At 42.5% G+C, this 24,075-nt stretch overlaps 2 protein-coding genes across 2 annotated transcripts; both read right to left on the bottom strand.

The window, feature by feature from the left end:
• Positions 1-776: 776 nt before the first annotated feature.
• On the bottom strand, positions 777-12,070 carry atp6ap1lb (ATPase H+ transporting accessory protein 1 like b). Its single transcript, XM_070909839.1, has 7 exons — positions 11,937-12,070; positions 4,354-4,391; positions 3,702-3,784; positions 1,946-2,184; positions 1,775-1,825; positions 1,369-1,612; positions 777-1,013 (listed from the first exon to the last, which is right to left on the bottom strand). Exons 1-7 carry the CDS (start codon positions 12,068-12,070, stop codon positions 777-779), a joined length of 1,026 nt encoding a protein of 341 aa, XP_070765940.1.
• Positions 12,071-17,864: 5,794 nt separating this feature from the next.
• Positions 17,865-22,449, bottom strand: b4galt3 (UDP-Gal:betaGlcNAc beta 1,4- galactosyltransferase, polypeptide 3). The gene is made up of 6 exons (XM_070911072.1): positions 22,167-22,449; positions 21,778-22,013; positions 20,544-20,734; positions 20,316-20,438; positions 19,285-19,389; positions 17,865-18,264 (listed from the first exon to the last, which is right to left on the bottom strand). Exons 1-6 carry the CDS (start codon positions 22,447-22,449, stop codon positions 17,865-17,867), a joined length of 1,338 nt encoding a protein of 445 aa, XP_070767173.1.
• Between the last annotated feature and the right edge of the window lie 1,626 nt (positions 22,450-24,075).

The following is a 24,075-nucleotide window of genomic DNA, read 5'->3' as shown; positions in this document are numbered from 1 at the left end:
ACTCCAGCCAGATGCTAGACCAGTGGTTCCCGATATTTCCCTTCGCTTACACTCAAAAGCTTTTCAAGCTCCTTCTACTTTGTGCCATATTTGATTATTTTAAGCTGCAACTCATGCAAGTCTCCCTGTAATCCTTATTATTAGGAAACACTGTGCTAGCCCAGATAAACCAGCCTTTTATGGCATGCAGCTAATACGGCTATTTCAGCTATAAAACTGGCTGTTTGAAGTATATATTTCTTGCAGCAGTATTAGACAAAGTACACTGTAATGAAAGCTGGAAAGACAATGTGTGTTTGATGAAAGCTTGTAATATGACACTTGTGAGCCATGTAATACATCAGGAGCATCTGATGTTAGCTGTATTAGCTACAGGTGCTAGCCTTTTGTGGTTTTAATGGCTGACTGGGGTAAAGGCCTGTATATGCTGTTGCCCTTCAGGACCCCGGGACTGTCCCTGACCTTTGACATTAGAATCATGAACCATCTCGCAGGAAGAGACTTGAACATCCAAAGGCCTTATTCAAAATATGGATGTCAAGATGCAGGTCAATAAGGAAAGAAGAAAAAGTATCCAACCACGGTCTGCATTTACTTAAAGTAGTTAAGACTTAAAAGGTTTTCATATGAACAGGCAAAGTTGTCATTGAGTTGAACAAATATTCTGTGGAGGATACTTTTTCACTCTTGTATTCACTTGCACTCCCCTCAGCTTTGCTTCTCAGCTTTCTCTCTCCCTCTCTCCCCCCTGTCGTCCTCCAGCTCTTCTTTTTCCTTCACAGGCTGTTCTTGTCTGGCAACTCAGCCTCTGGACTACGGGGGAAGTAGACGGTGGCTTTGTGCTCCTCATAGCGGTCGATGTGCTTGAGGTGTACCACCATGTGCAGGGCATAGGCTAAGACGAGGAGCAGGATCAAAGATGTCACCAGGCCCATCAGGATGGCCGGCGTCAGGAAAGTGGCACAGTCACTGGCCGACGCAAACTTGTCTGACTGCACATTGAAGGCCTGGATCTGGAAGAGCACAGAAAGAAGGCGGAAAGATGAGATTAGGCTAAACTAAAGAGGACAACTGGCTCTTACTGGGCTTACCAGGCACAGAGACACTGGGCAGATGGACAGGTTGAGACAGCCTAGCAGATTGCTAAACAGACAGTGTACAGACAGATTGACACACTGCCAAACAGATGGTAAACAGACAGACTGACAGCCAAACAGGCGGAACACAAAAGGAAATGGCTGGCAAACGTACAGACACATGCACACACATAGGAAACGGGGGGGGGGGGACTATGACATGACAGTGACTGTGCAGACATTACTACGAGAGTTACAGAGCAAAGGCTGCACCTCCTGTGCGATAGTGTACCTGGAAATCAGTGAAAGTGATGTGCCAGTTAGCGGATGTGTCAGTGTGGGAGCTGGGCACTAGCAGGGTGTCATATTTGTGCAGGCTGCTGACGTGTTGGCAATGGTAGGACGAAGTGGCAGGAGCGTAGACCTCACTGGCGTTGAATGTAGCCTCCTGGGTCCAGTTGTAGTGGATGTGAACACTGTCTAGTGTGAACCAGTTTTGACCAGCTGCCTCGTAAAAAGTGTTTGACATCTGAAGCCTGGTGGAAGAGACAGTGCAGTTAGTTAACCACACAGTCCACACGTGTGCACTGTAAGTTATATACTGTATATCCTAATACAATAATAGGCTGTATTAGGTATATATCTATTTTTAAGATGTTGGTTGGTGAAAATATTTAAAACAAGCATGTGCACTTTACCTGATTACTAGGCCTCGCAAGTCCTCCACATCACCAAACCTTAATGAAAGCCTGTGGCAAAACAAAACCACAATTTAACACAGTAACTTGTGCAACATGCAACAATTCACTATACACTAAAACTAATTCCTTGAACAGAAGTTGTACTTCTGATGCTGTCTGTCTACTTACGTAGCTTTCTCCTTGGTGCAGATGGAGCCTTTAGTGTCTACGGGTGAGTTGGTGTTGAAGACCCTCTCAGTCAGGTCAATAAAGGTGTGGTTTCTGTAGCGGATTGCCAGGCGCTTTGCCTTGAACAGAATGCAGGTCTTCCCATTGTAAGACACGCTCAGCGGGCCATAGGGCCCCATCAGGGACTGGAGCAGCTTCCTCTTACTGTTGGACATCCCTGGCTGATGCCAGTTAAAAGGCTGTAAACATATGAAGAAAGTAATTAAGCACAGGAGAAATAAAGAAACTGCAGTGAACTGGCAATCAAAGTGTGGGCAGCAGCAGCAGTTTTGCATTCTGTGACTGTCCACTAGAGGGCTAGTCAGAGATCAGATTTTTATTCATAAACATACTCATAAGGTGTGCCCCATTTCAGGGGCTGGATACTTAGAAAGATGTGGCCTACAAAAGGTGCATGCCCTAAACGTTTTGTGGATCCTACTTCCTCTTAAATGAGAGTATCTAGCATCACAATGACCAAAACAAACGGTGCATTTGTGCCCTCTTATTCAGCTGTTGAATCAATAATTTGTGAGTTTATCACCAGAAAGTAGACTTCAGATGGCCAAAATGTGTTAAGACCAGTCATAAACTGGTACAGTACAAGTGGCAAAGGGATTCAGACTAGAATTGCAGACTTTGGGGGATCCAACCACTGAACAGGGACATGCATTCAGGTCATCTTCTTCCTCAATATATGCAGCCATTTAAGTAAGACCATTCTTCTTCTACAAAATGTGTAATAAGACGTCAGTGCGATCTGTGTATATCACCACCTACCAGCTCTTGATTTATTCTACACAGCTGATCCAAAGCAAGCTTGCCTTGGTGCCAGACCTACTGTACCTCCCTCTTATGCATGCTGTGATATTTCATTTCAAAGGGCAATTTAAGAAAATCACCTTTATTTTAAGCTTGTCATTCTGACCATAAATTGTCAGTAAAATTGTGTAAAGTTCAGTGTTCCAACCACCACTGAATCTCAAATGAGGAAGAAGCAGCGTTGTCTTCTCTGTAGAAAACAGCAGCTTTCTGAATTTGCATATACCAGTGTGGTGGCTGTTAGACTGCATTTCTGCACTGTGCAGATAGAAACTGCCCCCTCTAGCTTTTTAATCTCTTTGCTCAAAGGCCACATCTCATTGGAGGGCATTTGGGCTAATCCAGCACTATTTTACAAGACATGCAAAGTGGCAGTCACGGTGGTTATGAAAGGGTTATTTTTGTTCAATGTAAAGTATTTGAATAATAATTGGAAATGTGAGGTAACTGAGCTGACATTTTCCAAAACATTTTAAAGCTAGTTAATGCAGTAGCTTTGGAGATGTTACTGCAAGGAATCAGTTAATCTATATGAAACAGATGTAACTGTGTCTGGATGTATCAGCTGATACAGCATATGGTTTCACTGAATTTTCAGTCAGAGTGGTCGTGTGTGTGTGTGTGTGTGTGTGTGTGTGTGTGTGTGTGTGTGTGTGTGTGTGTGTGTGTGTGTGTGTGTGTGTGTGTGTGTGTGTGTGTGTGTGTGTGTGTGTGTTGGTGGCTGGGATGTTTTACCTCTGGTGAATGTGAGACCAACAATATTCCCACATCCAAGGTCAAGCAAGTGTGGCTGAGTGAGTGTGCTCTGTTTTGCTTGCGTGTGTGTGTTTGTATATACGAATAAAGATGGAGGGCTGATGGTGGAGATAGTGAGGGAGGAAAAGAGAGTGCGTACCTGCAGTATTCTCCTGAGTGGGTTTTCATCTTCAGGCGTCAAAATAACCTCTTCACTTTCTAAGCCGTACCCACCATCTTGACCTGAAAACACGTACACACATTACTGCACCACGAAAGATTATATCAGCATACATATTATTAAGCTGATTGCAATGCTGCATTGCAGATTGCAACATAATCATAAAAGTTCAGCCGATTTCACACACGGCACTCACACACACTCACACACACAAGCACAGCGAGATCCTGCATACACCTCGGTGCTCAGGCTCCTATCTATTTCCAGTTGTTTTGCGTCATCACAGTGACTCATCAGCAGTTTATTTCACAGATACGGTACTATTGTTCCGTGTTTACAAATACTGTTCATCTTGTTCCAGCAACATGATTTGCGATCATATAATTTGAAGGAGTGTCTCCATCATCTTTTCTGCCTGTTTGTCAAAGGGCCTAAATATAGCCACACATCTGAATTGCCACTGAGGTATATGGATCTCACACACACACACACGCACACATCCATCTGTTTGTATCCAGCATTACGAATGAAGTGCATTTGTCAGGACCATCTATTCAACACATCAGCGTCAAAATGACCGTGGCAGGTTTGATTGAATCAGGCCTTGTGTCACACCAGATTTGTTACTTACTTGATGTGACTCTTGTTGCTTGTTTGGGGTCCTCTTTGCTGTGGGAAAGACAGAAGACGCAATAAGGTCTTGTGATCACAACATGCAGGGAAATGTTGAAGCTATTCATGTTGAATATGTACAAGGAAAGTTAATTGTTTACTGATGCAGCTGCAGCAAACACAGGGACAAAAACCAGCTTTGCAGGCTAGTCTATATAAAAAAAACACCTCAAAGAATATTATGTGTTGTAAAATGAATTTTAAAACTGTGTCAGTGTTTGGATTTTTAGTTAAAAATGATTATGACCACTTTCATACACATTTTATACACACATATTAGTGTGCTACACTACAGCGTAAAAAGCGTTATGCTTTTAAGTTGTTTAATACCATATACCTAAATTACATGTTTTGTGTATGGTATGCCATTTACAAAATATATATAGCCACTAAACTACCATATATAAACTATTACAGACTTATTAAATGACACATTTTGCAACATATATGATCCATAAAGACTTTTTACATGGGACTGCACAGCTGCAGAGCACTCAGTATAAACTCAGAATACTTTGCCCACAGAATTTTATTACCAGTTTACAAAGTAAGTATGTTTGCTTGGTGTCTGTGTTGCAGGAATGCAGTCTTTGTGTGTGTGTTGCTTTTACTAAATGACCGATCTTTGATGTAGGACTGACCTACATACTGCACAGGGGACAGAGGACAAACCAGTTCCTTTTCCGCCATGTGTTTACCCTGGCTGTCGTGCTGTCAGTCTAACTAAACCCCGCATAGCCTAGGACTTCTTGAAGCTTAGCCTGATCCTTTTAACTGTCTAATCAAAGACGTAATACGCCAGCAATGGGCTTACGGAGCGGCACTGGCATGGCCAGTTTTGCTTGTTGTGATGGTAAACCCTAAGACCTGTTGGAGAGGGTATGACGACCACGTGTCTTCTGCGTGACGTCAACAGGCACCACTTCACTCTGTTTGTTTATCAGCTTTGGTCATAGGTATTTCAAATCATTTCATGAATTGCAGCAGAACAAAGGCAATGTCTGTAAAGACGTTCATCTGTGACTGATACTGTCTTTGTTATCTATAGTTGAATAATAATGCTGTGATCTTGTAGGAAAGGCCTTTTTAGAAGATACACGAGATAGACTGAGGATGACCTGGATATTCATACTAAATTTAAACACATAAAAGCCAGTCAGTAGCTGTGACTACTGTAGTCAAGGACTGTTTTCAAACGGTGAACCAAACATTGGTGGAACTACCCCATATACTGTAGTTAAGGGATCTATTACATTTTGTAACAAAAAGGGGTCAGGAAATTCAACTGCTTAAAACTACATTTGTCCTTACTTTCATGAGTCATAGAGTACTGAGTACAGTAACATTATCAGGCCTTTGGGGTTACCCTTATTGTTTGTGGTGGCAAGAAAATTACATTCTCAATAAGATGCAAGTTTTCACATGCATTTCTTTCCATAATGTGAAGGGAGTATGGCGCTATGTATCTTACAATATTCATATTTTTATTTGCCTTTTTAATGCTCAAAATCTCCAACAGTTGGACTGGATTTTGGCCAGATTCAAGAAAATGATGGATCTATTCACATCACTATGACATTTTCACTGATTGGCTCAAGGGCCATATTGTTGGCTCATTCGTCCTTGTCATCCATGGATGTCATGCACAATGTCTCAGACGCAGCTGTCTACTTTTTTCAGATTGAAGAAATTATGCATCCCTCTAGTCCATTCTGACATTTTTAAAACTTTACTTATTGGTTCTTGATGGGCCATGCAATTAAAGATCAAACCAAGGTGAGCAGACTCAGGCAGGAGCTTCAACACATGAAGAGGTATTGGAAGGTCCTCTGTCTGATAGTTTTAGGGTAGGATGCCAGACATATCAGTACCAGCAGCCTGTAGCAGTTATCTACCCGTCTGGTGCAGTTTCCACCTGGGCAATATTGTGTAGTTTTGTGCCAGATGGATTAGGATTAGTGGTAAGCGCAGGGCAGGTCCACTGGAACCCAAATATGGAGAGACGTAGGCCCTGAACAAGATGAAGAGATTAAGGCATGATGTCAGAGCCGGCGGCATTCTGGACATTTCAAGTGCTAATTAATACATCTGAACTGACCTCCGAAATTGCGACTGACTGGACACCCATCCAGTAAATTTGAACTTTGACCGTGACCATTATAATCGAGTTAAGTCTCACTGGCCAAAGGGAGCAGTTTAAGGTTATGTGGTTAAATGTGTGTAACTGGTATTCCCTTGTAAAATATCATGTACTTTCCTTCTTTATCAGACTTAATTCTTGGTCCTATATTCATTTAATTTATTCGATTGAACTTCCACCAGTATATCAACATTATACTATATATGATAATCCTATTATCGTACTGTTAGAATATTCTTCTTATTTATTTTATTTATTATAAAAGGTTGCTGATATTTTTTTTCTCCATAAAAGTACTTAATGTTCTCAATGGAATGAGTAAAACAGAGCGTGTATGAGAAAACAGATGGTTTCATACACAGGATCAAATTCTGCAGTAAGACAAGCTCATGGTAAGCAACATGTAGGTGCAGGCTACTCTTGCATTGTACAGCACTGAGTTTGCCTTTGTTTTCGGGGTCACCTATCACACAGCTGTAGAGTGATCAGGTGGGTTTTCTCACTAAATCAAATGAAGTTGAAATAAGCTTCGGTCCAGTCGAACTGATAAATGATGGCTGCATGGTGATGTCTGTGGAGTGTGAGTGAGTAAGTGATCAGCAGGGAGGTACTATGCTGTCATTTCCTGTATGCAAACTCTTCAACCTACATGCTGGCGTGTTTGTGCGGGTGCCAACTCCAACGAAAGCATCATGATGGGCTAAATTAGAGACTCCCTGGGTGTGTGTGTGTGTATGTGTGTGTGTGTGTGTGTTTGTGTGTTTGTGTCTGTTTGCGTCTGTGTGAGGACATGCTGGCACGTACGTGTAGACATTCCTATGCACTTGTGCAATGTCCGCATCTACTATTTCACGGGTAACAATATGACTTATATGGTAAATCCAAATATTTACATTTGCCCAGGTGAATGCTGGGTAAGCATGTTTGTATATGAAAGAGCTGCCAAAAGCACTACGCCTTTGGCAGCTGGCAGTTGTGACTGAAACCTCAGCAGCATGGTAGATACTTGGACGCTGCTCACTTATCACCTGCACTGATATGTGAAACTTGTAACAACATAAAATTCCCCTTAGACGTCTAAATTTCATATCTGATTTACATATGTATGAACTCATATAAACACTGCACAGCTATAGTTTGTGTCATTGAAAACAAGCTGCATGTGTACCCCCCCCCCCATCCCATCCTAAACGCAAGTGAATAGGCACTCCTTCCTCTGCACCTACCCAGGCCTCAGCTGGCTGAGAGGAGCCAGAGGAGTCTGTGCGAGTGTGAGTGTGTGTGAGTGCTAACTAAAGCCCAGTCGTTTGTTCCTGTGCCAGTTTCGCGAGGTCAGCAACCCAGGACTGCTGCGGCCCCGTCATTGGCTCAGCCCGTCACACGGTGCCTGGGTGCTGAACAGGCCCTTTATATAATCAAAGCCATGCCAGAGCCACTCCTTGGCTCACCTCGCTCCCTCTGCACATATCCTTAAATATGTGCACACGCACCTATACATAACACATATCCAAAACACCAGTACAAGATTAACCTGAATCCATCATGATGACCGTCAGTCTGTTATGATTACAGTTATTTTTAGGTAAGTAAGTAAGTGTCAGGCTTTTAAATATTAACAACAATGAGAATCATCTAAGCTACTGACGGTATCTCGATCAATACATTTTCACTGAGTTTATTCACTGGGCATCCTTATTCAAGCTTGTAGATGGACAGCTGATTCCTCCACTGTGCCTCTGCTGTGTGCCGCTGAGCAGAGAGAAGGTGTGGTGCCTGCTCCCCAAACTTGTAAACAAATCCTCTTCGCCTGTGCTACCACAGAGTGCTGAGCCACTGCACTCAGACTGACTCTCTGTAAACCAGGATCAGCCCTTCCAAGTCTCTACGTCCTACTACAGGAATACAGTGTTGGGGAGTAATAGCTAGTTAGTTTTGTTTGGGTACAGTAGTTCACTATTTTCTATGTGGTTCATTCAGCTCACTGTAAACTACAAATTTCATTAAAAATATTACAAGAACACAAAAGGTAATAGCAATTTAATGTGGACCTTTAATCATTAGATTTTGGTTTCTCAGCCTAGAACCATTGTCATTGCGTACATCAATAGTGTGTCAGACTACAGTGACTCATATTTCCTTATATTATGCCTACATGAAATTTCAAACCCAGCTATGATAGTATTTCACAATGCATAGGGTGAATTACTTATGCAAAGTAATGTTAATCTCATAGACTATTATTTTAGGGGTATATATAAAGTATGTTCTAATTTCATTCATTAAAACGTACTCCATGGTTGGGTAAATGATTGTGTCCCCGACACAGTAGGAAAACATGTCTTAATCCCACACTGTGCAGGTGATGGCCTATTAATAGATTTGTTAGTACAGATTAAGCTTTAGGAGTTTACTAAGGTGCCACTCAGAGCCTGCTGCCATTTCAGTGTAGCTTTGATTGCAGCTTCAAATTTGACCTCGGGACACTAACACACCTAACACTAGAGTTGTCTAAATCTTCCCACGCCTCGGAGATCAGATTCATCACTGCTGCTGTGTACAGCCTGACATCATGACTGCATTCAAAAGGGGGACTTGCACACATATTTCTAGTCAGGATTATTCGCCTTTGACTTGGTCTTTCCTCACTCTGAAGTTAAATAATATGTGAATGTTGCTCAAATTGGGTGTTGGTCTTTTAACCTTTTAATCTTTCTTTGAAAAGGGATCACTGATCAATCCTCCACTGGAAATCCAGTGCTTCAACCTCTAATCTGTGTCTGTATTTGGATCCGTTTGTCAGTGTTTAACAGTTTTAAGATCAATTTAAGCACGTGTTTACTATACACTGACAAACCTTTAAAACTGCAAACAAATACTCCATAAGATATAAACTTGACATTATGTTACACTGCTGATCAACAAATATGCATGCAAGAGAAAGTCTTGCAGTGCAGTTTGTGGCTTTGAAGCATCTTTTACTTACCTGTAGTTTAAAAAAAGTGTTTTTATTTTCTGAATTTCACGTGATTACTTTATAGCTGGAGAGTTAATATGTAAAGATAGAAGATTCTTGCGCTGGTCCAATTGTGTTGACCTCATTTAGTCTTTGTAAACGTGTCAGTGGCCAGTCTTCATTAGATAGTGTGAATGATATAATCTAATTTGAGTGTGTTGTAGCCGGCTCTAGAAATTGGGTCACATTTAACTTGTAATTGTTTGAGAAATTTACTGGGCCTGAACTGAACTAAACACTGCTTTCAATTGATAATTTAAAGAGGTTTGCATTATAAAACGAGTGACGTGTACATATAAAATGTGATGTGGAAAATATACCATCTACGCTTTTTATTGTTGACTTTTGTGACCAGCTTTGTATGAGGTTTGTTTTATTTTCGTCTGATCTCTTCAGTCTTGCAATAAAAAAAAAGCTTACAACAGCATCAACATTTTTTTTTTCATTTGCAAACAACTATAAACTACAGCTGCAAAATCTCATCTTGCAGTAGTTTCCCTCTCATTCTCTGTCTTTGCCTGTGCTGTAGACTCGGGTGAGTAAAGAGGTCATTTCCAAAATTACAACTTAGTCTTTGGACCCCTAATCTGTTACCATATTTGGATCATGTTCATTTTCAGCGGAAACGTATTATGCTTGGATTGTTTTAGAATAATTGCTACCATAGAGATTATTACAGTTATATAAAAATGTGTGAACATGGAGAATTTGTCAAATTATGAACTTTTGAACTGCAGTTATTTTGCAAAAGTCTACAGGAAAGCCGGCACTATTTCTAACACATTCCCTAGAAAGTACTTGGATGATGATGAATGGGGTAAAAAATATATAACTATACAGTAGGTCTTTTCTGGCTATTATTTTTAATAACTTTGTAAAGCTCTTGGCGATCAATCGTAGTCCAGTTCCAAATTTGTCATAGTGCCACGCATCAGTGTCCTCAGAAAATCACACTTACAGAACATTTTCTCTTCATTATCTTCCTGCAACCCCTGCGTCTATTAGCAGGAGGGGCTTCTAACTAACTGTACCTTTCCTTCTGCATTTCCAACCAATGTTATGCACCCTACAAGGCCTCGGAAATGAAAGGCATGTAAGGCTTCTCTTATATAACAGCATCTTGGAGTGTGTCAGAGCTGAGGAAGGAGCCATGACTGGGGGCCGCAACTGTTACGTTGCAGAGTTACGCACAAACTTTGATCCGGGGAATAGGCTCAAAACCCCAGGAGAAATTATAGCCAATTCTCTGTCGGAGTGACTGCGGTGAAAAGTTATGATATGGATCTGTCAGGGTTTCACGAACACCAGATTGAGCTGGAATGAGAGCAATCCCATGAGACTCTATACTGAATTCTATCCAAGTTATGTGTGCCCTCGACTCGCAAACGTGTGTACAGATAAGATTGTGCAATAAATGAAAGCATGACTGTCATAATCTTTAATTCTCCAAAGTGTATTACTTTCCTGAAAGTGCAATAACAAAGCAAATCTTTTGAACAATGATTAAAGACCGTTGTGTCAGAAACTGCAGCATAGTATGGCTTTAAAGCATTTGTGCTATAGGGGATTGTGTGAGCCACCATGCGTGGCATAGTTTCAAGAGCCTTACATGGCTTTGGCCCAATATTGTTGCTCTTTGCCTTGATGTCTCTGTAAGCAGGCAGGAACTGGTGCTAGCAGAGGCCCTGGCTGCCGGCTCAGTCCCATCCCTGTGACACTGTTGTGAGTTCCCCCAGGTTTGAGTCCTGAATATTTTATCCAGATTTGACCTGCAGGACTGCATGTGCATTATGCAGACATGGCCCGGCTAGAATTCCCGTCTCCATTCTCTCTCTCTCTCTCTCTCTCTCTCTCTCTCTCTCTCTCTCTCTCTCTCTCTCCCCCTCTCTCAATGACTGCATCAGTAAACAGACCCCAACAGACCATCCCTGATGCCTCCTCTCCTCTCCTCCCTGTCCCATCCTTGTTTACCTTCCCTTCGTGCTGCTCCCCCTCTTCTCTCCTCTCTCCTTGCCTCTCTCTCTGTACCTCTCCTGCGGGCCCACTGCCCCAGCCTTATTTAGCTCCCTTCTGCCAGACCAACACTACTGTGCAGAGACAACAGCCCCATCCGTGATCGATGAGCAGCGTCTGATGCAGTCCCCAAGACTGAGACAAACAAAGCCTCGCAGCTCAGCTCTCTCTGACACACAGAGACTGCCGGCATTCATAATTTGCAATACACCCAGGGTGAGATGGGGAGATGGGAAAGGAGGCGAAGGAGAGAAAGAAAGACCCTAAGAGAGCACATCAGCATCCCAGCATCCCTGCATGCATCTCCCCGTACCCCTCCCCCCCCCCCTCCCCTACACCCCTCCTCTGTTCACAGACATAGGGAGGATGGATTTACCTTCTGTCCAGGATTTCAGGCACTTCGTCATAGGTGAGTCCTGGCTGCAGCTCGTCCTCAGCGAAGGAGAGCCCAGGCTGGCTGACAGCGGACAGCAAGGCGAGGGAGCAGAGGAGGAATGCGTGTGCAGCCATTGAGACAATGAAAGGAGACTGCCGCTGGTTGAGGTCCGCTTCATAATCTGCTCTCCTAGCAGTGCCTGACTCCCAGCTCCTCTGACTGGCAGTCGCGGTGGCCAATCAGCAGCGAGCAGAGCCGATCAGCGTGCGTCACAGTCCCCTCGCTGCACCCTCCCTCCTCCTCTCTCCTCTCCCTCCCACCCTACTCCCTTCTCTGTCATCCTCCCTCTGCCTCTCTCACTCTGCTCACCCTCCCACATCCACTCCTGTGCTCTCTATCTTCTCTTCCTCTCTTCCATGCACACATAGCCGCAGGCAAGCCCTAAGTATAGACAGCAGGCTCATTCTTTTTCATAACACATCTCATCATACCTATGCTACCTACAATAAAAACACTCATACACATGTAGGGACACACACTCATACTCGCACATGTATCCACAGACAGTGTCACACGCGCCTGCACACACTCTTGTCTCGGGAGCAGGCTCACAGACACACACACACACACACACCTCTGTGGAAAATCACCTGGGAATGTCAAGGTCAGATTGTGTTGGAGGATAGGAGGATGTTGACATGACTTTAGGTGGCCACAAAAAAAAATAGCCATGACTGCATGACCTAGATCTCCAGTGTGCTGCCACAATAGCAGAATTAATTCACTTGATCTATGTGTTGTTGTGAGCACTGAGAGGGCCTGCGGCTGAGGAAATTGTCCACTGAGGCTGCAAATATGGATGACAGGAACAGCTGAGCAGCCGTGGGATGAGGGTCCAACCCTGACGACCCTGACGGCTGATCCCGTTTCCTCCTCATTATTTAGCCCCCATGCGTGTGATGCCTCAGGATCTTGATACATCCTCTCATATCTTTTATTTCCATATCCGATGATGTGATGATTTTCAGAGCAGAACATTAAGAGTGGTTATATAACCAAATGTTGTGACCTACTATCATGGATATTCACATTGATGCGCGGCAATGATTCACACCAAAACAGTGACTGCAGAGCAAAAATTTAGGTTCCTAAATCAGACATTAAACTTCCTCCTCAAGAACAACTTTGATCTAAAATAGTTATGGAGTAATGGAGTTATCAATATTAAGACCTTTACGCTGAACTCTCAACAGATAACAGACTGTCAGTGGAAAATGAATGACACTAGATTGCACATGTAACAGAATGTCTTTAAGCAATGTGTAAGTTATCTGTTTTGCAGTTGTTTAATAGTTCAATAGCTCTTAGAAAAATAGACACCGTTCTGGACCAGTATTTTTTTTTTAAATGTGTTGCCCTGTAAAAGGATACGCGAACAAATTAAAAAGAGAAAGAAAAAAACAACCTGAAAAAATGATTAGGAAATGATTTAGGAACTGAGTGTAAAAGCACAACAGTGTCTGTGTGTCTCACTATCTGTGTCTATTTTCTTTTCTTTGTGCAATGGTTTGGAGGACTGTATATATCATTCTGTTTGCATGTGAGTGTGTGTGTGTGCTAAAAGGGGTTAAAGTGTTGCGGGGGTTATGAGAGGTCAGCTGCGTCTCCTAGGCCATACAGTAACAGGAGGTGACTAAAGGCTGTCTCAGCCCTCTGCGTCTGCCTGCCACGGTCACTTCAGCAGGCCAGTGTGTCAGTCTACTAGAGGGAAAGTGCAAACTAGACTGTCACTGTTGCCGTGACAGAGTGACAGCATCACAGAAAGATGTCCCAGTGTGACGACATTAAAAGAAGATATTACCCTATGATGTCTCATAACATTAGGTCCAACAATACATACTGGATACGCATCTATCTATAATGAGGGGTTAGTACAGACAGTTTATCTCACTATTAACATGTTCTCATTAAACCTTCGTCTTTTATTGCATGCTATTTAAGAACATCTGGTGTGATTCAGGACCACATATGATATCAAGCACACAAAATATGGTACATTGATTTAGCTGGAAAACGGCATCAACGTTCATTAAAGTGAGACTGTGTAACTTTTAGAACAGGTTTTATTATATTCTCTTCTCACAAATGAAAAGTTGAGCAATAAAATACACTCAGAAGTTTTGCTGCTACAGCCTTACTTGATGTGGTATGATAAGTAGCTTGTGGTGGCTAATGCTAGTTAACTTGAGATATTGCTCTGTAACTGACATTTCTCTGCTTGTGCTACTGCTACCACTATGTTTTTAGCATTTTTCCATTATCCCATCATTGTCACCTGTGGCCACATTGGTTGCTGTTCAACTAAAGTCACATAATGTTATTGGAATACATTTTCTGAAGAAATTGTATTATGCAGGGATGGACAAAATAACAGGAAGATCTGTTAGTATCAAATACAATAGACCAGCAGTGGGGCGTTATTTCACCTCTATCAGACTGCAGCCTCAAATAGGACCATCTTTGGTTGTGAGTTGCTCTTTTTGTCCACCCAGTTCATGAGTTTTTGTTTTGCCATCTCTTGGTGAGTCATACAGCATTTTGGATTATGAAACGGATCGAACATAGAAGAGCATAGAGAGCTGGGGGGGGGGGGTTACTGTCTATTTATAGGTATGATCTCATATCCAACTTTTTAATCCTGCTCTTTATGCCCACATATAACACTGGGGCCTGCAATACACAGGGTGATGTAACAGGTTAGTGCAGTTTTAAATTGCTCTACAGCATGTGTTGATGATATATGACTGCTAATCTACCAGCTAGCATGAGCATCTGATCTGTGCGACGTGAAAGCTGTAGCAGCATTAATCAAATCTAAAGCCTGCATTCATTAAGAGGCCTCAAGTGTTGTGGGGGAGTAAGTGCATCACTGTAAGTATTTAAGTGTATTTATAGTATAGTGTGTACTTAAGAGTGTGTTGCTCCACATTTATGTCATTGCATAAATGTGTTTGGTAAGTTGGTGATAGAAAATGTGGGAAGAGACACATTTTTGATTATTTTTTTATTGGTATACATATTTGCTTTCTGTCACAACACTGTCCATCATAGTTCACTGCCTTTTTTGTTGACCTTGCTCTCTACACGAGCACACAAACTCACACACACACACACACACTCTTTTTCATATTCAAGACAAGGTCAATAAATAAGGCAACCTAAGATGACGACAGGTATCATCGCATGATGCAAATATCACGGTCCGTCATTATAAGTGATGCATTAATTACGTCTCATTTGCCATGAACACATGAACATCCCATCTTTCTAGTGAGGTGGTTCTCGGCAATGACATTTACACGTGTGTATATGATGACAGAATGAACTCGTGATCAAATGAACTCCCATGAAGTCCCAATCCTGTTTACTGAATTTGCATTCAACTACACAGTATATATTTCCAACACTTAATGCGAAAAACATCCTTTTATAAAAACTAGCCTATTTATTAAATATAGAACAATCTCCAGGTAAGCACACTGTTTGCTGATTAATCTGCTGAGATTACATAACGTCCTTAAAAGCTTTCAGTGTGTCACTGCTCTATGTCATACAGGCATTGTCCCAGGCAATATGATAAATGGAGGATATATTCTCTATTGATATGCAACTAAATAATTATGTAGTATAAAGCTAAGAAATTAGGCCTTATCTCTGAATGTGCTCTGTCAAGACAATTTGTTTGTACAGCACTCTTTGTTTAAAACACGTAATATTTTATCATAAATAAACATCCGTCTATAAAACTATATCCATTCATAAAACACTCACCACGTATCTTCTTGTTCTATTAACCAGTGACGTTCAGAGAGTTGCTCTACACCTTTAAGCTGGCAGAAAGAAACCCTCTAGAGGCCCTCAAAACACAGCAAATGCAAAGATGTGATTGGCTGAAAACCTGTGAATGGCCAACGTTAATGATTAACATTCAAGTCACAACACTGCAGTTTCATTCAGTCCTTGGGTCCCTCCTCGGCTGGTGCTATGCCAGACTGTGCCACTTGAGGGCCCTCATATGTATAACCCAGCAGTGTGCCTTCAGTAATACGGTCTCATTTCATGAGGCACAATGTTAACATAGGAAATATATGTGGAGATATAGTATAAAGGGATAATAAACTGCTCTACGATGGAGAAGGGTGTTTCAACCCCTAAAACACGTACGCACTTTAGAGGTCTGTGCATTTAGCTCTATCAGTGATTCAATAAATACATTAATAAATTAAATACATTCAAATTAGCATGAGTAATACATTACCTGTTATTATGATAACACACAATTCCACACCATAAAATTAGTGTTACAATATGTAATTTTTCAAGCTAATAAATGATACAGATAACCATTTCCCTATAGCAGCAAGAAGTCCAATGGCCTATGAGTGATCAGATTCACCACGTTAACCTGATAAACTCTCCCTTCACAAAAGGTAAACTAGGATGACAACTCAAAATAATACATTCCAAATGACTGATATGGAAACAAAACTGGCTTTTAGATCATAGAAGTAGATGATAATTGATCTGTCAACACAAATTACATACATGCATGTCCTAATTTGGCAGCCCTCAATATATAATTATTTGATTTTCTATCTAATACACGAGTTTCCTTCTTACTTGTCTGCTTTCCTTCAAGACACAAAAGCCATGAGGCCTTAGTCTTTAGTCTTAGTCCTTAGGCCTAGTAAACCTAGACCTAGATCTATACACAGTGCTTTATCGTAACTATAGTATGACCATTTTTATTATCAAAACACAGTCTGAAACTGGCAAATGTGTAGTCACGTGCCTACAATATTGTCTGCAAGTTTGCTTTTTTCCCCCCATACTTGAAAATAATAAAATCACAGATAATATCAGAAGCACAGGTCTATCCATGTATCAAGAGTATAGTCAAAGTAGACAACAACTATCATGCCAAGTCTATGTTTATCTGACAGTGAGGTGTAAAGATAGTCACCATGATATTTCCTCACTTTGTTATGTGGTTGGATACAGAGTTATCTTCCCATATGATTTGATTGTCTAGAAACTAAATGTCAGAGAGAGAGAGAGAGAGAGAGAGAGAGAGAGAGAGGCACCAGACTGTAAGGAAGGACAAGTCAAACAAATCTGTAAACAAATAAATAAGAAGTCTCTCTATATAAATATAAACTCTAGCATTGTCTGATAACTATGGAGTTGGTCAGCGCACACAAATATAAAACGGCAGTCCTGGAACAAATTGTTTGTTCTCATCTAGGATCAGCTTTAGCCTCCCTGCTTTCTAACATTTGCCGCGAGGCAGGAGGGGTAAAATGACCCCCAGGTCAGCGTCTAAAAGCAACTATACCGGTCTATAAAATGCGCGTAAAAGAGAGAAGGCACAGAAACACAAACCCACCGTGGAGTGGGATGGACTGACAGCAGCAGTTTTTTTTGGGAGCAAACTGGATGAAGCTGCAGGTCTGCTGCCAGCAGATGGGTTGCTTACAACTTGCGATGTCTGGAAAAGAGCAGAGATTTATATATTTGCTGTCTCATTTTCATTTCGTTTGCTTTGGACATCGACGTGGATATGACTAAGTCCTTCTCCGTTCGTCTCCTGGCCCCGAACTAGTCGTGAGCATGACCGCAGACTCATGTCAGTCACCGGAGCCAAGAGTCACATTCAGTGGATGATAAACCAAGAGGTGACTCAGTCGTGCTCCTGAATGCACCCCTGTAGACAAAAGTGGCTTCTTCATTTGATCCGTTGCATAACTATCCCTAACCTGCACTGAGCACAAAAGGCTGGTGCACTTTATGTCCCACAACAGAACAAATAAACACTGCTTTCCTCCATTTTGTCTTTCAGATCAAAATGAAGGGGGGAAGCCACTTTAACTACAGATGTGATGCAGTCCTTTTATTATACACCTCGTCCTGTTTCATCACACCTGTCTTCTCCCCTGTTGTTTGATTTTCTGCCTTTGACTGGCTAGTTTCTGTCTTTTCGCCAACCGGCTTGGCCACAGTCATATTTGCCGCCACAGCCCCTTCGCTCTCTTGGCTCTTCTCCTGTTTGGCTGTGCCTCCGGTCTTGCTGGTGTTTCGTTGGTGGACAGGGGTTGTTGTTTTAAAAGGGATGGGTGCTGCTTTCCCCTGGGGCAGATGGGGGTCTTCTCCAATGTTGACAGTGAGGTTGGTGTAGAGAGGCTCCAGCTCTTTGGAAAGGAGCTCGTAGGTCAGAGAGTTGAGGCCGTCAGAGCGCCAGTTGAGTCTGGTCCTTTTCAGAAGGTCAAATCTAGAAAGACAAACATAATATCACAGGTTTGAGTGTGTGTGTGTGTGTGTGTGTGTGTGTGCTTGCATTTTCCAAAGGCATTGTCCAAAGGTTAAAAATTTACCTATCCTAGTATTTCTTGGCCAGGTACAGTGACTTCCTGGATTTTCACTGAGAAATGGTTCTAGCACATAACCCCTGCAAAACCACGACGTGTCATTTTGACACTTTCATTTTTGGAAGGACAAAACAAAGGTGTGACATAAAGTGTGAATTTGTGAGATCTAGAGGTGCTGGTAGGCAGGTATGTTTTTTACCTTTGGTCAGAGCCAGGCTAGCTGTTTCTCCCTTGTTTCCAGTCTTTAGGCTACGCTAAGCTAACCGCCTCCTGGCTGTAGCTTCATACTTAATGGACAGACATGTGGCATCGATACTCTCATCTAATTGTCTGCAAGAAAGAAATAAGCGTACTTCCCCAAATGTCTAATTATTCCTTGAACAAAACCACATGAAAAAGAGAAAATAAGCACAAGATTAGTCTTAATTATGTTTGAGATATATGCCCATGTGAATGTGATTTGTGGCGCTGAAGCTGATTTGCAGGAGCTTGTTTTTATAATCAGGAAAACCAATCCGGAGCATTATGGCCAAGAAAAATTAGAAAAGACGAGTGTTTTTTAAATCTGAAAACCAATGAGCATGCCTGAGGCAGTAGAAATTGTTGGCATGACTGAGCGAGCAGAGGAAAATGCCAACCCCACACAAAATGAAACAACCATTATTGTAAAAACTCAACATGCGAAGGTTTGGAGAAAGGACAGGTTGAGACAAAAAGGGGAGGACAACATTATTCTGATGCCCGTCCTCGGCAATGGGAATGATGCCAGGACAAATATCAGACGTACAAAGTGAGTGTTTATTTGCCAATGTTAAAATATTGTTTCATAATTCAAAAAATAGATCAAAATTAGATCAAAGGGAATATATTCTCCATAATAAATGACATAATTTTTCTGTGTCTGCGAGTGTGTCCATCTGTACCTGCGTGGGTTTTGCGCATTGCCTCTGTCTCCTTTATGCTTGATCATCTTGTAATGACCAATGGCCACTGGAGGGCGCATGATCTTCATGCCAGACAGACGTACTCTGGATAGGCAGCACACAACAGGAGTCAACGGGGACAGCAGATTCTTGTTCATAGGCATAACACTGTCAACTAAATCTCAGGATCAGGATAACATTACTTCAACAAAGCCTGGCACTTTATTATTCATGCTATTTTCTATATCACAAAACAACAGCTATACTCAAGCTGAGTACATCTAGCCTCTAAGGGATACATTTAAAAGCAGAAAAATTTATAGAATTGTGGGTGACGTATGAGAATAACATACTTTTATTGCCTATAGGCGGTGGAAAACACTGTGGTTCCCTTTTTCCATCTCTGGTGCTTGTGTACCACCCCAGTTATCTAAGTCAATCAAAACATGGTGTAACTAATGTTGTGAATGTCCAGAAAATGATATATTTTAAGTAGCAAACATCATGCACAAAAGGCAAAGTGTTACAAGAAGTAGGCGAGAAATATTCTAGTAGTTTTGCCTCATGTAATAATTAGTGCAGGCTTTTTTATTTTCATTTTCTTGTTCCATTCATTGTCTCTCATAAAAGATCAGCAAATGATAGAAGAGCCAGAGAGTGGAGAGAGGGGACCGCAGCACAGAAATGGGATGAAAACTGCCTGAAAACTCTTAAGCGAGCGGCCCAGCCCGAGTCTGCGAGCTAGTCCATGCGAGCATACTCACTCCAAGAGACACACAGCAAAGCCACAGCAGTGGAAGGGAATATGAAGATGAAAGATGACACATAAAATAAAAGTCAAAGAAAAGAAAACATGAGGAAGGAAACTGTAAACATGAGAGAAAAGATGAATGAATAGAGCAAAAGATGGTAAAAAAAAAAAAAAAAGTACAGAAGCGGAGAGGCTGAAATGGTCGTGTAGTTCTGATGCTGAACACTCGTGCACACCTCACCTGTCAACATGCACAGTTTACAGATCACCCTCTCCTCACCTGGCAGCAATGTCATCATCCTCTCCGCCCCAGCCCCAGTACTGGTTAGGGAAGCCGTTCATCTTCATGTACTGGTCTGGGGTCACTGCAGACACCCCACCAAAATACTGAGGGTACGGCAGCCTGGGAGGGTCACATCACCAATGTGCAATCTTGAAAATAATGTCTCAGCACACTACACTTCTACAGAAGTCCATCCACACACACACATACACACCGTGCTTCTACCTGTATCTGAACTTGTCCATGGCCACAGACAGGTGGGTGGGGTACTGCTTGTGGCAGGTGTAGGTGTTGTGGTCGTTCTCGGGCAGCAGGTCAACATCGTGCAGGAAGATGCAGCTCCAGTCTTCATCTCGGAGGGCCTCCCGCACCCCAACATTCAGCAGCTTGGCTCGGTTAAAAGTACTGTTCCCCCACTGAAGCCAGAAACAGAGAAAGAAATAACACACATATGAATGTATTCAGTCTAAAACAAATACAGCATGTGTTGAGTCCTCACTCCTGATTGGCTAAGGGACACCACTTGAGGTCTGTTATTGCAGAAGAACATATGATTCTTTGACCTTCTTTTAGCACAATGTGAGACAATAATCTCACACTGTGTTACTATGATTACAGTTGAGCTACCTTGTAGCCTGAGAATGCAAGCTACAGACATTATGACTTGTAAATGTCCTTATTCTGTAATAATATTATTAATAATATATTATTTTCTCACTTCTAATTCTATTTCTAGTGGCATCTACTGTAGTCATGCAGATTCTTTTTATTTTATTTGCCCATGTTTTGACTCACAAAGTAGTTCCAGTGAAAACTGTTTTCCAGTGAATTATCCAGAGTAAACAGGACATTATAGACATAACAGGTCTCTGGAAATGTAATTTTTCAAAGCTGTATGCACCCCAAAACAAATGCCATTTACATCCATAGCATTGGGGCCGAGGCATAAATCTCAGAGACACACCAAATCTATGTGCATGTTTTATTTGGGTGAACTGACCCTTTAAATCAGATGTTTGCAACACTTAATTAATATATTTTGTACAGCAGTATTAAACGAGTATCACATAGATAATATACTGGTTATACTGTACACCAATAATACATCAGCATACTGTGTCAGTATCACAGTGATTTACTGGTTATACCTGAAATACACCAGTGGAACACAAATATTATACTATTGGTGCCCCAATATTACAACATTATTACTGATAATACACCAGCATTACACCGGTATTATGTAATAATACATAGTAGTAATAACCCAGTAATATAACAATGTTAGACTGGTACTGGTGTAACAATATAAAATAATGCTACTATTATGCTGGGAATATTTACACATGTAAAACACCAGTGTTGCACCAGTATTACACTAGTAATGTACTGTCATCGCACCACTGATAGTAAAAGTTTGAACCAGCACACACACGCACACACTCGTACATAACCTGACCTGCTGAACTATATAGATGCTGTAGTGGATCTGCTGTCTTTGCAGGAAGGGGTGGAGGTGGTAGAGGAGGGCACGGAGGTGGGTCTGCCGGTTCCGGTACGGTACCACTATCGCTGTGTGGTGCCGGGGTTCACAGTCTGGAGGCCGGTAGCGTCCGCCCGGCAACACTAAGGGGTTCCTCTGTCTGATCTCCTCCAGGGACAGAGGCGAGGAAAGATGGACAGACACAGGTCCGACTGGAGGAAAGGAAAGGAAGAAAAATGTTAAAGGTGATATCGATCGGCTTTTGTCTGACCAGCAGCTTAGCAGAATGCCACACACTTGTTCACTGTGCATTTGACTGTGTGTTACATCCAACAGCACACATTAAACGCCTCTCACTCTCTCACCCAGCAGTGGGGAGGGGATCTGGCAGTCTCTCAGCGGTGGTCCCGTGGCAGGGGGTCCAGTGCCAGAGTTGCGAGGCGGGGGAGGCGGCACTCCCAGATGACTGAGGTTGGTGTAGACGTCGTGAGGCCGAGAGTAATCAAACTCCGGCTCTGTGGTGTGCACCAGGACAGACACCAGGCCTCTGAATCCTCCAAGGGAGAAGTAGAGAACAAAGGCAAACTGGAAGCCCACCAGCAAGGCTAGTGTGCACGGGGAGTCCAGAGAGCGGCCACAGCACGCCATAATAAAGAAATATCGTAGAGGTACGGTGAAATTCAACGTGGGGGAAATGGATGGAGGGACTGAGAGGGCAGCAAGTGGCAGCTGGATGAGGAGGGTGGAGGAAGAGGTGGGAAATGAGCAAGGAGAGGAAGAAGGAGAGGAGGGGAAGGAGGCAGCTCTGAGGGCAGGCTCAGGCGTGCAGGAGGGGGGTGTCCATCTGTAGGAATGGGTAGGAGCGATGGTGAAGCTCAGCTAGCACGGCCATCACTTCCTGACCACAGACGTCGCTGCGAAGGAAGAAGGGAAACATTGTTAATTACATTTATTCCTTATTATTATGATTGCATTACATCAGAATAGATGTAGGGTACCTGGTTTTGCAAAGGGTCTAATTAAAACCTGTACTGGGTCAGGAAGGGCCCACACCACGTCTCTCCTCCTCTTCCTCCTTTCATTATCAAGCTCTCTGTAATAAAAGACCAGAGTGAGTAACAGCAGCAGCAGATGTGTCTCAGCACCACTGTGTAGTCTACTGTAGACTAAAATAAGCTGGGGAGTGACAAGCAGCTGCAAACAAATGTCTGTGGCTGCTTCTTTATTTAGAAAGGCTTATTTTCAGCGGTGACATTTCCGTGGGGTGTATATGGAAGGGACATGCCACAGGATTCATCACTGGAGCTGAATTTCCTGAGACAGGAAGCAAGAATGCATAGCCATTGAATAACAGATCCGCGTAGAGCAGAAACAGCGCCACGGTTATCAAACAGATAGCCTTCAGTCCAGGTGATTAGCCTATCAGCATCTATCGTTGGGCCTGTGTGCAGGCAACCATGTATTAACGTGACTACAGCGAGAATGTGTCCATAACATTTACTCGACAGCATCGCTGGCTACAAGATGCCTCCTGTCGACCACAAGGGCTGCTTCTAAATTCGCAGTTTTTTTTGTATTAACGGCTCAATACAAGCTCTGCTGCACCAGCCGACTCACCAGCACATCCCTGCGATATTTCAAATCCAGCCCCCGGCTTCCTCTGAGAATCCACGGGCCGCCGCCACCAAGTCGACGAGATGGACCAAAAGATACCGGGGTTTTTTTTTTCTCCTGATGCTGGTCGCTCTCCCTCCTCCTCCTCCTCCTCCTCCTCTTCTTCCTAATCTCTCATCCGATGCGAAATCTCTCCGTAGCTGCTTAGAGACCGCTGCAAACGCTTTCACACGCAAGAGCATCGCCGCATATTATCCGTCCAGTGTCAACACAGGCAAGTGCGCTCTGCCTCATCCAAACACGGCCAGTCACTGGATCAGATGGGCTGGGGGCGCACGCGGTGACGCGCTGAGCGGCATGTTTGAAAATGAGAATTGCCTCTGATGATTGATTGATAAATGCATGAATATTTGACCATATAAAATAGACACATCTGGATGCAAATTATATTAAAAGCGCTAGTGTGGAAGTTGGAATGTCTTTTTTTGAGACATACATAAATATAAAGATCCAAAGAGGATTTAAAGCCACTATTTCCAAATATCACCAAAACTGCTTAATTATGGAGTTCATAACAAAGAACATCAGCTGAATTGAACTGTTTCTCAGAATTATGATATGCAGTCTGACTTATTACAATACCACTCGACATTATTTTGT

The sequence above is a fragment of the Enoplosus armatus genome, chromosome 8 (assembly GCF_043641665.1).
Source record: "Enoplosus armatus isolate fEnoArm2 chromosome 8, fEnoArm2.hap1, whole genome shotgun sequence".
Taxonomy (NCBI): domain Eukaryota; kingdom Metazoa; phylum Chordata; class Actinopteri; order Centrarchiformes; family Enoplosidae; genus Enoplosus; species Enoplosus armatus.
Note: the sequence above shows the minus strand (reverse complement) of the source record. Positions and strands in the feature narration are given on the sequence as shown.

Coding starts and splice junctions, on each gene's coding strand:
- b4galt3 (XM_070911072.1), bottom strand. CDS start 22,449: ATGGCGTGCTGTGGCCGCTCTCTGGACTCCCCGTGCACACTAGCCTTG. Junction 20,735..21,777: donor GCATCTATATAGTTCAGCAG/GTCAGGTTATGT, acceptor TTCTGGCTTCAG/TGGGGGAACAGTACTTTTAA. Junction 20,439..20,543: donor ATGGACAAGTTCAGATACAG/GTAGAAGCACGG, acceptor TGACCCTCCCAG/GCTGCCGTACCCTCAGTATT.
- atp6ap1lb (XM_070909839.1), bottom strand. CDS start 12,070: ATGGCTGCACACGCATTCCTCCTCTGCTCCCTCGCCTTGCTGTCCGCT. Junction 4,392..11,936: donor CCTGAAATCCTGGACAGAAG/GTAAATCCATCC, acceptor TCTTTCCCACAG/CAAAGAGGACCCCAAACAAG. Junction 1,826..1,945: donor TGCACCAAGGAGAAAGCTAC/GTAAGTAGACAG, acceptor GTTTTGCCACAG/GCTTTCATTAAGGTTTGGTG.